Source organism: Gouania willdenowi, chromosome 18 (assembly GCF_900634775.1).
Source record: "Gouania willdenowi chromosome 18, fGouWil2.1, whole genome shotgun sequence".
Taxonomy (NCBI): Eukaryota; Metazoa; Chordata; class Actinopteri; order Blenniiformes; family Gobiesocidae; genus Gouania; species Gouania willdenowi.
In genome coordinates, this window is record NC_041061.1 from 6553487 (window position 1) to 6568214 (window position 14728).

Genomic DNA, 14728 nt, shown 5'->3' on the forward strand with positions numbered 1-14728 from the left:
ACAAAAAGGTCGCCAGGAACAATTTGACAACGTAAAACAAAAAAATGACGGAAAAATAGACAAAACAACAGCAAACATATATAACAAAATGACTGGAAAACACACAAATTGACGGAAAAATAGACAAAACAGCAGAAAAAATACACAAAATGATTCCAAAAACACACATGACAACAAAAGTACACAAGATGACTGACAATAATATGAATGGCAACAAGAATAAAACAAAACAAAACAAAAAAATGATTCCAGAAACACTATTTGACAACTGCCTCCGCGCGTAATAATGAGCTCTGCATCTTTTTCTTCGGGCTGATTTATTCCTCACAGACACATTTATCCATGTGTTTTATTTACATATACAAACAGGGCGAAGCCTCGCGGAGATGAATTAAAGCTTAAACCCGTGGAAACATTTCCAGGAGGAGGAGGAGGAGGAGTGGAGACCCGCTGACCTCCCGGTGACCCCGGCCACGCTGCGTTAACACACACACACACACACACACACACACACACACACACACACACACACACACACACACACACACACACACACACACACACACACACACACACACACACACACACACACCGATCATCCTGAAAAAACACACATTTAGTCACGTTTGATGACCAAAAATGGCTAAATCTAAATAAAAAATAAATAAATAAATGAATAAAAAACGGTGCGTAAAGGCCCAGAATTGGTCAAATACGGAATATTCAGCTTTTCCCCTCCTATTTAAAATACACATTCAGTGACAAAAAAAAACCCCGCGTAAATATTAAAAGAACGGTGCGTAATTTATATCTAATAACGCATATGTCAACAAACAAAGTCATATTGTGTAAAATAAAGTCCCAGAATTGGACAAATACAGAGTATTCTGCTGTTTATTCGCATTTAAACTTCAAAAGACTAAATTCTCATCTTCTGCCAACAGATGTGTCCACATTTCTATCACTCCTCCGCCATGTGGTCGATGACTGTTTATAAAGCCTGCACACAATCACCAATAGAGAAACACAGTTACACCTCTGCGCGTAAATGTGCAAAGAAAAAAAAGGTAAGATTGTGACAGTTGTTTGGCTTTTTTATTCGATAATATCTGAATGAAGGCGAGGCCTGCGGGCTTCAGTTGTTCTTAGAAAGCACAGAGGTTAACGATAACTCACTGCTCCAAAATATATCATTAAATTCATTTTTTAAACCCCGCAAGGTTTATATTCTGCAAAAAATCCCCTCATGCAATAAAACGCCTATAAAATCGCACCAGAGAAGCATTTTTCTAGCTTTTTTTCCCCACACTAAAAGCAAACTGCATGTGTTAAGATCTAAAAATGTAAGAAAATTTTTATAATTATGACTAAATACGCAATTTTATGATAAGTAAAATACATATTTTACATGTGGCATGTTTAAAATATTAGAATTTGGGTTGGTCGTATATAGTTTGCTGCTGGTTTATACATTTACAGTCTCAAACTCCGTCTTTTCCTTAATGTCTTAGTTGCAAAAAATTATTTAAATCTATTTTTACACATTTATTTTTTCCTACAGGTTTTTATGTGTGACGACAATTTTTATTCAATGTTTTATACAGCCATTTTTATGTCAATCATTAATTATTATAATAATAGTTATTCGCTGTATCCTAAATTTACACTCGGTGTAAAAGAGCTTAAAACAATTTTTTTCTAAATCCTTCTAACTTGGAGACTAATATCAGATTTTATTGGATTCTCTAAGAGTTTCGCAAACCTGGCACGACAAAGCAGAAGGGCGTGGACTCATGAGATCAACTGGTGTATAAACCTTTTTTAATGTATTTATTTACTTATATATATATTTAAAAAAATTACGTTTTTTCTTGAAAAAAAAAACAAATATTTGTATCTTATCTAAACACACACACACACACACACACACACACACACACACACACACACACACACACACACACACACACACACACACACACACACACACACACACACACTCAAACACACGCGCACACCTAGTGCCATTATGGTTCCTATTGTTTCCTTTTCCCCTGATGGCTCTGTTCTTCTTTTTTCTTTTACACATATATAAATATAATGTGAACAAACTGGGATTATTTGCGTTTCTTTATATTTTTATTCTGAAATAAACTCAAATAAACTCAAAGTAGTGCCATTATGGTCCCTAATGTTTTATTTTACCCTGTTGGCTCTCTTCTTCTTCTGCTTTTTTTTTTTTTTTCAAGACATAAATAAATATAATATAATATGACTGTGTTTATTGCATTTCTTTGCATTTTACCTCTGAAATAAACAAACAAAAAAATCTAACTCAATTCAACAAAAACGAGGAAAATATTGCATCGAAACATTAAATTGAAAACGTGGGCCTCAATCACTTATCGCACTTATTAATTTTTCATACTTTGCAGGGAACAAAGAGGAGGCCTCAGCTTATCAACAGTAATCAATAAAAGCTATGATTTCTAATATGTTGCCCTCTAAAAATGTGTTTAATAAACATATATATATATATATATATATATATATATTATTTTGTATTATTATTATGTTTTTTAATTAATATTAAAGCGTTCCATTTATTTATTTATGGTGATTTTTATAGGCCGTTTGATTGACTTTTATTGTGAAGAGACTTTTACGCGCAGGTGAAACACACTTATTTGTTGTTGTTGCTTAAACACACACACACACACACACACACACACCTCTCACTAGGATCCTCCGGCAGTAGTCCGGGTCCACTCCCAGAAGTTTGTCGTGTCCGTCTTCGCTGGAGGAGGTCGGGGTAGACGCGGACGTCCCCGAGGTGTCGGTGGAGCTCTGCACCGGGGACCGGCTCCCGATCTCGGCTCGGCACTTGCTCTCCATCCGGTCCGGGCACAGCGCGTTGTTGGGTCCTGCACAGCGGTGGCTCCCATCGCCCATCGTGGCCTGGTCGAACATCTAAGCCTAGGACCTGTGAGATGATGATGATGATGATGATGATGATGTTCTGCGTCACTGCTGCTGCTGCTCTAGATGTTCTCCTGCAGGGACGCGGACCACAGCATGCCCCGGAGCTCACCACCGCCACCACCCAAAAAAAATAGTAGATCCACTCACAGAAGCAAAGAGAGATCCTGCAGGTAAATGAGCTTCAGGTGTCTCAGCATGACGGACAGACGTCCAGCAGCAGTCCCGAACCAATCGGTGCAGCTTCAACTTTAACACCCGAGGACTGTGTTCATGTTTTACTACCGAGGAGTTTTAGTGCATGGAGGAGAACATGCATTGTGCACCAAATAATTGCAAAAAAAAAAAAAAAAAAAAGATCTGGAGGAGGATCTGAGCAAAGTTCCTGCAGATCTTTGCAGTGAGAAGATCCCCCTGAAGGAGGGAGCAGCTTCCACACCGAGGAAGAGGAAGAGGAGGAAGAGGAGTGTCTGCTGCTCCTTAAAGTTCACCCACAACCGTCCACCCTGCCACCGACCGCGGAGATGTTGGGGCTGTGCTCATTATTTGTGGCTCCACGGTGACACTCCACAGCAGCAGCAAAAAAAAAAAAAAAAAAAAAAAAGGCTGCATACGTCACTTCCTGTAGTAGCTCATTGGTGGAGGCTGTGACAGGAGGATGAGCCGCAGAAGCATGAGATGATGGCTGAGGAATGAATAACATGCACTATTTAGGAGGCAGAAAAAAAACACACGGAAAATGTCTTTAAAAACTTTAATTTGGTGGATTAAATTATCAACCATATGTCTAATATATATATTTATGACATTATTAAGTAAAAACATGCGGGGATGAGTCTCTTTTGTTCAGTAAATTGACCTTAAACTGCAATAATTTAACAATAAAGTATGACTCTTAGCTTTCTTCTTTAGTTCTTTGTTGTTTTACATTATATTATTTCTATTATCAAAGAATTCCACTTGTTTTATTTGTTAATGGTGATGTTCATAGGCAGTTTGGTTGACTTTTATTGGACGTGAAACAGGGCTGAGACACTTTTTTTTGGCACAAAATAGAACTCAAACTGAAATAATTTAACCGTAATATTTAGTGACTTTTTACTAAATTTCTTTCTTTCTATGTTGTTTTATATTATATATTTTTTCCTTTCTGTCTTTGTTGCTTTACATTCTTTTTTTTTTTTTTTTTTAACTTTTTATTTACATTGTAATATTATTTTAATTATTAAAGCTTTTTATTTGTTTTATTTTTACTAATTGTTTATGGTGACGTTTAAAGGCTGTTTGGTTAACTTTTATTGTGAAGGGGTGTGAAACAGGCATTAGTCCCTTTAGTTCCCAAAATAGACCTCAAACTGAAATAATTTATTAATAATTTAATATGTGATTTTTAAAAAAAAGAAAAGTATGAATTCTAATATATTTCTTTCTTTATATGTTGTTTTACATTATACTATTATTTCTTACTTTCTCTCATCTTATGGACGTTTTTATTTTTTCCCTGCTGTTTGTGTCTTAATAAGGGGGTGGAGCTTCCCGGGCCACTCCTGGCATCTGATTGGTCGCCTCTGCTGATTGACAGCTCAGCCTAGAACCTTTAGAAAGATGCGAGCTGGGAAAAAAATAAGCAATCAAACGTAAATCGATCGGTTGAAGACATCATTTGGAGGTAAGATGTAGGTTTTCACACGAGTGATCATTGTTGTTTTAAAGTGTCGAGAAACCACACTGTTGTTAGAGCCTGTGAGATCTTTATTTTCCTTTACAATAATAGTTTCTTATGGGGTAATTTTGATGAAAAACAGACGTTAAACCGAAACAAGTCATTGCTAGCTTACAAAATATGTGTAATACATTGTAAATGTTCATATAAATCTAGAGTTTCCAAGGTTTTAAGTAAAGAAGGCCTCAAAAAAGAACATTTACATTACACTCCTCCTCCCTCTGTGTCCTCCTGCCCGTGTGTGTGTGCGTGTGTGTGTGTGTGTGTGTGTGTGTGTGTGTGTGTGTACTTTGTTGTGACTGTGAGATAATTTGTGCTGCTTTGCAGGTGAAACATCTCTGCAAACACACAGGGCGGGAAGAAAAGAGCAGCAGCATTATATAATTATAGTTTTTGCTCCCTGTTTGTGTGTGTGTGTGTGTGTGTGTGTGTGTGTGTGTGTGTGTGTGTGTGCGTGTGTGTGTGTGTGTCTGTTTTCTTATCTTCACCATCCCAGGTTTGGTAATTGCTGCACACACACACACACACACACACACACACACACACACACACACACACACACACACACACACAGAGCCCATGGGTCGTTACTCCTTTCAGCCCATGGGCCTAATCTCACACAGGATGAATAGAAACTGTCAATCAGAGGCTGCACTCAGAGGCGAGACAAGAGACGACTGATTGCTACACACACACAAATACACACACACACACAACGAAGGGCCCTTCACTATATATTTCTGGTATATTTATATATATATATATATATATATATATATATATTAGTTTTTTTCATCTTGCTTCATATTGCTTTATTTGGTTTCGATGTTTTTCCCCATCTTTGACTCAAAATTACTATATTTACACTGATGTGTGGTGGTGAAAATCCTCGAAATATTACCCTGGGGGGGGGGTTTATTATTATTAAGCTCCTGAATGAGGTGAAATAAATGTGGATTTACAGTTGAGATCAGTCTCTCAAAGCAGATTTTGAGCATACTGCTATATAATAGCTGTGTGAAGACTGTGGAGTTTGTAGTTTGTTTTTTTTTTGCTCACAGTTTCTATTCGTGATGGGAGTGTGTGTAGCATCAGGTTCATACGGTGGCTGGGAAGTGTCAGGTGAATGCATTTACAGAAACGAACACAAATGCAAACAGGTCACAACACGAATGCAAACCGGCCACAACGGAAGTGTTTCCGACGGACCGGTATTACAGTCGGACGGGTATTATGATATGATAGCCTGATATGAAAAATATAAGAGTATCCTAATTAACTTTCACTTACTTTCATACGCGTTTCGATGTCTTCTTCTTGTTCTTCTCTGTTCTGGCCGTTGTGGCCATTTTGCATTCGTGTTGTGACCTTTTTGCATTTGTGTTCATTTCTTTAAATGCATTCACCTGACACTTCCCGGCCACCGGGTTTCCGCAACGGAAGTGTTTCCGACGGACCGGTATTACAGACGGACACGTTTCTGGCGGATGTTTTTAACCCACCAGAACAGTTAAGAACAGTTAAGATTTGTATCGTATCATCACATTCATGGCAATGCACACCCCTATAATTTAGTTGGGTCTAACGTGGTGAAACATTATTGTTACTTGTGGTTGACATATAAAAGTGAGCAGCACAAGAAAGTAGAAGCTTGAATACAACATTTTAAAGTAATAATCCTCAGATTTTATGCTAATTCCCAAATTGAACCCACAATACCCGCAAAGCATGCTGGGAACGCTGCATTCCAGCAACCAAGTTTTTTCTATCTTTTGTTTGTTTTTTATTATCTACCTTAGAAAATATAGTAAAAAAAAAATAAAATTTTACCCAAATCTAGTCAATGAATAAACAATGAATAAACTAAAATACCAAAACTGCATTGTTTTTATTGAGGTTACTTTTCAGTCTTCTAATTTGTTTTTATTTATTCTATTCAAATGTGGAATATTCTTATGTTCAAGGTTTAAATGTCTGTAACTCATTGGTTAATAATAAATGGGTCAGTTTTTCTCAATGTTGCTGACTATTGTTCTCTGTAATATCACTTGTTCAAGTCTTTTCTAACGTTCCAACCACAAAATAAGTCATAAAAGTATGTATGATTCTGATCGGATCAATATCGTGTTCACCCACTACACAAGGATACAATATCGATATCGTATCAGAGGTGAAAAAGTCAAATCAGAAGACCCCAAATATTTTTTATTTTTATTTTTTACAGTGCACTGGTGTCGTACTGGTTTGTATCCTCCACCTTACAGTGGGTGTAACCAGGAAAAGCCCCCAGTCTGTCAATGAACCGAAGTACCCCTGACTGCAGTCCGCAGTTAGGGGAGGAGCCCAATGCGGCATGCTATTGTGCTGTGTGATTCTTATACAGTTAAAAATAATCAACCTCAAAATAAATAAATCGTGCCATATAAATAATTGTATATGTTATATCATTTTATAAGCATACAAAATACATATGGGTTAGGGTTAGAGTAAGTCTGAACACCATTGGTTTATTGAACGTTTAGCGCCGCCCCGAAAGTTGAGCAGCGTTCCAAACTGCAGCCTGCAGTCAGGGGCTTCTCACAGAACCAAAGAAAAAACAACAGTTTGAGATTGTGGAGACAACCCATACAAGCACAGGGAGAACATGCAACCGCCACATAGAAAGGTCCAACCAAGGTTCTCTGGACCAGAACACTGTAACAAAAAAATACATTTATTTGGGCTTTTGGGTGTAGTATTTCCTACTTTGGCTATTAGATAATAGTTTACTCACTTATCTTAGTAGAATAACTCAATTTGAGCTTATTCTACTTTTCTATTGACATTTTTAAAGTAAAACCTAAAACTGTTAACTGCTCTGTTGGCTGCTGTTGATTAGCATATTGAAATTCAAAATTTTTGCATAAATTTGGGTTGAATTAATGAAATTTTAGTATGACATACTGTATCTGAGAATGTTAAATATTTGGATTAAAGATGGGACAATATATGGTGGGACATGATATTGCGATATTAAAACATCAAAAGGTGTTCACGACACATTTTCATAGTTTGTTTTTGTTTATATTCCTATTAAGTTGAAATGAAAAAGGCAACATAGAGTAAATATGTACAGAGTAAGTGTGAAATAAAAACTTTTTTTGGGGTTGTTTTTCCTTTCCAAAAATATCTTTATTGTGCTTCAATACATATCTACTCCAACAAATTGAGTTCAAACTGTTACTACAAAATAAATTGAGTCGATTCTTTGGTTTTTTTTTTTTTTTTTTTTTTTTTACAGTGAACATGAGCCTTGTTGACTTGCTAACCCCTACACCACATCACTGCATTAAATATGACTTCATTCTCAAAGCTATTTTGCAAATAAGCTGCATCATGGAGCCCAAAGGATTTTTTTTCAGCTAACAGTAAATGTTTGTATTATTCATACTTATTTAAAGTAAAAAAAAATTGAGAAAAACAGGAACGTGATTATTTAGCTTCCAATATTAATTGTTCTCATTAACTTAAATTCCAGCATGTGGGTCAGTGACGTATGAAAACAATTTTCAATTGGCCTATTTTAAAATAGAAGAACAAAAAGAAATATCCAATGCAGCTGTAGAATGTTTTTCACCTAAACAAAACAAGCTAGTTATACCAAAAAAAGTTACAGTGATTTTTAAAATCAAAATCTGTATTTCTCGAAAAAACTTTTTTTGGTGTTTTGGTTGTTTTTTTACAGTCCAAATTTGAAAACATAGTTTGCATATAAATAATATGATTGAAATAAAAATAATCTGAAATCTTATACAGGACTAATATACACTTGATATTTTGAGACAGAAAAGAACAGAACCAATTACATATAAGAAGTCGTTTTTTTGGTTAATTCAAAGTACTTTCAGGTATGTTACATTTTATAATTTTTTTTATTTACTTTTTTTTACTTTGAAAAACTGTGTATAGAAACTATACTGTGAAAAAAAAACCTGTAGACATGGTTCTTTGTGTAAAACCTGCTGTCTTTTTTTGATAAGTACATTTCTTATTTGCAGAACAAAATGCATGATGATGATTTGTATTTGCAAACCACACCGAGTATGTTTGTGAGTCGTTGGGCATCAGTAAAATATAAGCGTCCCATCCCTGACCCATGTGCATGTATGTGTATGACTTACTAAAGAAAATGCAGAGCATTTTTATAAATTTTCTTTTTATTTTAAAAAACTGTGTAGAGAAACTACACTGTAAAAAAAAAACAACAACCTGCTTCTTTGTGTAAAACCTGCTGTGGTTGTTTGATTGGTTTTGCAAATAAGAAGTGTACCTAATACATCAGTTTATGAACGATCTTTTATGTTTGCAAACCACACTGAGTTTGTTTGTGAGTCGTTGGGCATCAATAAAATACAGTAGGTGTCACATCCCTGACCCATGTATGAGTATGACATTCTCTTTTTTTTTTTTTTTTTTTTTTTTACTTTGAAGAACTGTATAGAGCAGTGGTTCCCAAACTTTTTTGGATGGTGACCCCATTTTGATATCAAGAATATCTGGTGACCCTAAAGACATTTTTTTTTTCTGATGATGTTTGTTATACTGTATTACAAATACAGAGTTGCCAGTATTAGTAATAAGTTATGCCCGCTCAGATATTTATACACTGCACTTCATTATTGTTATTATTTTTAACTAGACTTATATTTTTACATTGTTGAAAGTATGGAACAGTTGTTTACAATTGTGTTGTTTTAATTTGTAAAAGAATAACAATTTAACCAGGGTTGTAAAAGACTGGTGTGGAGAAAGTAAAAAAATTAAAAAAAAAAAACAACCTGTAGACATGCCTCTGTGTAAAACCTGCTGTGGTTGTCTGATATGTACGTTTCTTATTTGCAAAATAAAATGCATGAGTTTTTGAATGATGTGTTGTATTTGCAAATACAAAACACACATTTTGTGTTTGTGAAGTTTTGGCATGGTTTTAAATCTATATATGTTACAGAGTGTGTGATATTTTCCACATGAATCAATTAGAGAATAAGGGATGTTTGAAATCTAGAAGCCTATTTGAGCTCTTTTCAATATTCATTGTTAATAAATGTATTGATATTTGCGTTCGGAGTAGTCACGTGATTTTTATTTGGGGTTGTTATCTTAATTTTCAACATATTAAATGGTTGCTATAGAAACAGCAAATGTATATGCGACTTATAATGTGAAATCGGTGCATCATCACATTTAAAGTCACCTGACCCCCGTCCTCCATACGCACGGGCACGCGCAGCCCCAGTGCACGCCCGGATTGCGGCCTCGTGGAGATGAACCTGATCAATCAGATCAATCAACAGAGATTACTGTAATCCAGGAGGTCACGCGGAGGGCACCGGGCCACGCAGAGTTCACACGTCTGCGCGCGCGCACGTAATTCGTAGACTATGGACAGAGCACGTGACATGAGCACCGTTAATAAATGTGCATTCTCAACGCTTTGGAGTGAAATAAATGGGTTTAATATGATACAGTGTTGCATTCAGGGGCATTAGGTTGATTAAAAAAAAAAAAAATCACAATCACATTTTGAACTTTACAACATGTAAACTCATTAAAATCAGCAATAAAATGCTACTTTTCTTCATGGAGGGAACAATGGAGACATTTGGTCGGTCGCGCCGCGCAATTACGCACAACCCAAAACCTGAACCGGCTTTAAAGCTGAGAAATAAAAAAGGAAATAAACTCTAAAACCAAGTTAAAGCCATCCGGGGGAAAAAAACGAAACCTCTATGTTTTTTACTAAACTTATTTTGTTTAAGACTAATATTGTTCATTTTAAACACGTTTTGGTGCATATTTGACAGTGTAAGCTACATTTAGGTCAAGGTGAAACATAGAAATAATATTACAAACACACGAGGAATAGGCTTCACAAAAAAAGATAGAAAAAAACAAGGAAGAAAGAAAACAAGAAAATAAAATCGAAATTTTATGGATACGTGCGTGTGTGTTTTATTGTTTATTTGCTGAACTACTCATGAACTAAATTAAAATGTTAAAAAGCCATCTTTTAAGAAAATAACATAATAGCAGGAAAAAGAAAATATTGAATCAAAACCGTATACACCTAATGTTGTGAATTATTCTGACCTTAATAAAGTCTCAAATGCGTCCAAATAATCCAAATTATCACCACTTTAATTTAAAAACATGTTTAAAAATTCATGAATTTAAAGTAGATAATCTTATACAACCTAATATACAGAAACGTAAATTACATTAAAAGGTGTCCGATTATTAACTTTCTGCTGTTTTATTCGCATAAAGCAACGACTTTAAACAACAAAACCGTAAATTACTGCTCAACAACAACAAAAAACGTCTCCGTGTTTATATTCGTGTTTTTCCAATGAGTTAAAACCACAGGGAGAATTTAAAAACACATTTAAACTGCTGTAAATTTAAAATAAGGACGGGTTTACTTTGTAAGGTGCACACATGAGCATAAAAATGCATCAAAAGTGTAAAAAAATAATCCTCCGACATATTTAAATCTTAAATACATGCATTTTTAAAAGTTTGCCTCCATAAATTATTTACAATTGATTCTCCAAGTATATTTAAAATACATATGCGTTAAAAAAAAAAAAAAGAAAGAGTTATAATAGAATAATAATTGCATTAATAAATATGACAGTTTGACTAAACATGCAATAATAATTTTAAGAAAATAAATAAATTAAAAAATCAAGTAAAACTTATTTTATGCATTAGTTTTTTAGTTTAAAGAGTTGAAATAAAGAAATATAAAAGTCAGACCTGGTGAGTTTTTCTCTCCATCATAATGAAGAGCCATAGAAACGGATCATGCTCAACTTTTCAACTTTTGGTGTTTGATAAACTCTTTTAGCTGTGAACAATGTGTCTCTAAGGGAGAAGCGACTGGACGTCTGAACGGTGTCACGAGGCCAGGCCTCACACTCATTCAAAGAGGCATTAAATACTAAACATTAGTGCACACGAACTCACAATTTATACTTTAACACATTATAAACTTCACTCAAACCTTTTGGCGTCGATTTTTGTTTAATTATACATTTTAATACAAAAATCTGAAAGTTTACAACTATTTACTTTTGAGTTTTTATTTTCTATGTCACCAAAATTTGTGAAACTGCTTCTGCTTAAAATCAAGTGAAATTGCGAAGAAATAAAAGCAAAAAAAAAAAAAAAACGAATACATTTGTTAAAAAAAAAAAAAAAAAGTTAACGTGTTTTAAATCGACAGGGTGAAAGCTAAATATGGTGTTTTCTGTGTTTACTTTGTGGAAAAACCTTCTATAAAAAGGCTGTAAATGTGATGTTGCACTCCCCCTAGCGGTTGATGATATAACCGTAAACTCATAAGTTTGTTAATTTCAACACATTTTAATAATGTAGAAACGAAATGTAGTTATATAGTTCTCTGAATACAAAAACAAACAACAGAAACAAATTTTAATATAATTTTTTTAAGGGGGTTGACATCGAAGTGAGCAACAGAAATCCAACTTCCTCAATTGTTCAATAAAAAAAAACATGCGTACACAAAGGAACATAACTCAAAAAAGCTAAGCAAAGGAAACGTTAACCTCATCCTGCACAAAATATTGTTTTTTTTAATCTAAATTATAGCGAGAGAAAAAAAAAAAACTTGAACAGAATATAAACTTCACTCCAACATGGTGCAAGTCGATTTTTCTGTAATTATAAATCTTAACACAAACATTTTGAAGTTTAAAACTATTTACTTATTGGAGTTTTCCTAATTTTCGATGTCACAAAAATTTGTGAAACTGCCGCTGCTCAAAATAAAGTGAAATCATGATTAAATAAAAACAAAACACGAAATTGACTGAGTGAGAGCTAAACATGGAGTTTTCTTTTAACTTTGTGGGGGAAAAAATGACAGAAAAACATTCTACAAAAGAGGCTGTAAATGTGGTGTTTCACTCCCCCTAGCGGTCACCTGATGAAATTACAGAAAATTGACGATATTTAAGTTTTACTGTCAACGCCAACACAGGCGGCGGAAACGGAATTTCGTTATGTAGTTCCCTAACTACGAATCAAACAAACTAATTCTACATTTTAACACAAAAATCCGATAGTTTACAGCCATTTACTTGTTGGAGTTTTCTTAATTTTAGAATAGAATACTCCTTTATTGATCCCCAGAGGGGAAGGTCACTTTTGCAGCAACATAATAATACAAGAGCAGACAGTAGAAACACATATTTACATAGATAATAAATAATGTAGAGTTGTAGGTCAGACATGAATTAGAAGAAAAAACAGCAGAAACAATAATTCTGGTCCAAAAATGACGTCACAAAAATGTGTGAAACTGCTGCAGCTTAAAATCGAGTGAAATCCTGAATAAATAAAAGCAAAAATCTAGTTTTACTGTTTTAAATGGACTTGGGTAGAAGCTAAATATGGTGTTTATGTCTAAAAACGAAATGTTTTGGAGAAAAGGACAAACTTTCTATAAAGAGGCCGTAAATGTGGTGTCGCACTCCCCCTAGCGGTTAGATTAAACTCCAGTAAATTAATAACATTAAACGTTCTATTGTCATTAACACAGATTATTAAAGTGGAAACGAAATTTAGTAATATAGTTCCTTAAATCATGCATTCTCAACCTTGGGGTCAAGACCCCATTTGGGGCCGCGAGGCACTGGGAGGGGGCCGCCAGATGCCTTTCAGAAACCTATATTTTCTGAACAATTTGAGCCCATTTTTGTTACCCTTTTTCTGCAACTACATCAAACTTGCCACAGTTTAACCTATTTTCATCACTTTTTCATCACATTTTAATGCCTTGTCTGCATGCTTTCCACCTTCAAGATATTTTCAGCACTTATAAATCCTTTCCACCACCTAAAGGTTCATATGTTGACCTATTATTGTATCTTTTAACCACTTTTCACCATATTTCATGCTTACTTTTTGCCAATTTAACCACATTCACGATTTGTCATGCCCATTATTTGCCAGTTTAAACTAATTATCCCTACTTATTAAATTACATTATCCCATTTCACTTCTTTTCCACCATTTGTGGTCACCAATTTTATTTCTGTTTAAAATGAGGATTTATATCTTTAAGATGACTATATGATATCGGGCAAAAGGTTGAGAACCACTGCCTTAAATACCAATTAAAAAAGAAAAAAACAATATAAACGTATTTTTTTCAAAAGGGGGTGACTTCAAAAAATCCAACTTTTTCCATTGTTTATTAATTTTTTTACATGTAAAAAACATGCATACACAAGGGAACATAACTCACCAAGAAAAATGCAATATGTTCATTAAACAAATGAAACTTCAACTTCATATCTCCAAGAAATCAAGTTTTAATCTGCATCACACAAACATTTTATGAACAAAGAAAACACACAGCAAACAGTTTCCTTTAAGGCCGTTTCCAACAGGAAGTAGAGGAAAGTTTACAACGGAAACCAGTGAGCAGTGGTTCCTGATGTGGAGTCGATTGAAGACGCAGAGCTACAACCATAATGGGACATGTTGGAAACAAGCTACTGGAAGTAATGGGATTAAAGAGTGGAGCGTGGAGATGGTTTGATGTGAAGAGGAAGAAAAAAGGGCCATGAAAGGCACTTCTTGTGTTGTAACAGTGTCTTAATATTGTAATGTCTGATTTCATCAACTAAATTTCAATTTCTAAACATTACAAAATTACTTTTAAATGGAATTTAGTCACCAATAATGAAAGCTGCACATCTTGTCTCTTTTTAAAGGTGCAAACAAACAAAAAACGTGTATGTTAAAAAAAAACAAAACCGTCATTTCAAAACAGAAAAGAAATTATATAAACAGGAATGTCTGTTTTTATCCTTTTTAGAGTTTTCTGCTAATTTAGATTATTTTTATTCTAGAGTCAACCATTTTTTTTACATTAAGAGTGAGATTGATGTAAACTTCATCCCAAATATAAATTTTTCATTAAGAAAAAACAACAGAAGAAAGTAAATTTGGTAA

At 34.4% G+C, this 14728-nt stretch overlaps 1 protein-coding gene across 1 annotated transcript in view; it reads right to left on the reverse strand.

Annotated features, from left to right (window-relative positions):
• The window catches only part of vax2 (ventral anterior homeobox 2), a 34188-nt gene extending 30935 nt beyond the window's left edge, over window positions 1-3253 (reverse strand). Inside the window, exon 1 of the mRNA XM_028474725.1 lies at window positions 2733-3253. Coding sequence (XP_028330526.1) covers window positions 2733-2970 — 238 coding nt within the window. The 5' untranslated portion in view covers window positions 2971-3253. The remainder of the gene's footprint in view (window positions 1-2732) is intronic.
• Window positions 3254-14728: the final 11475 nt, after the last annotated feature.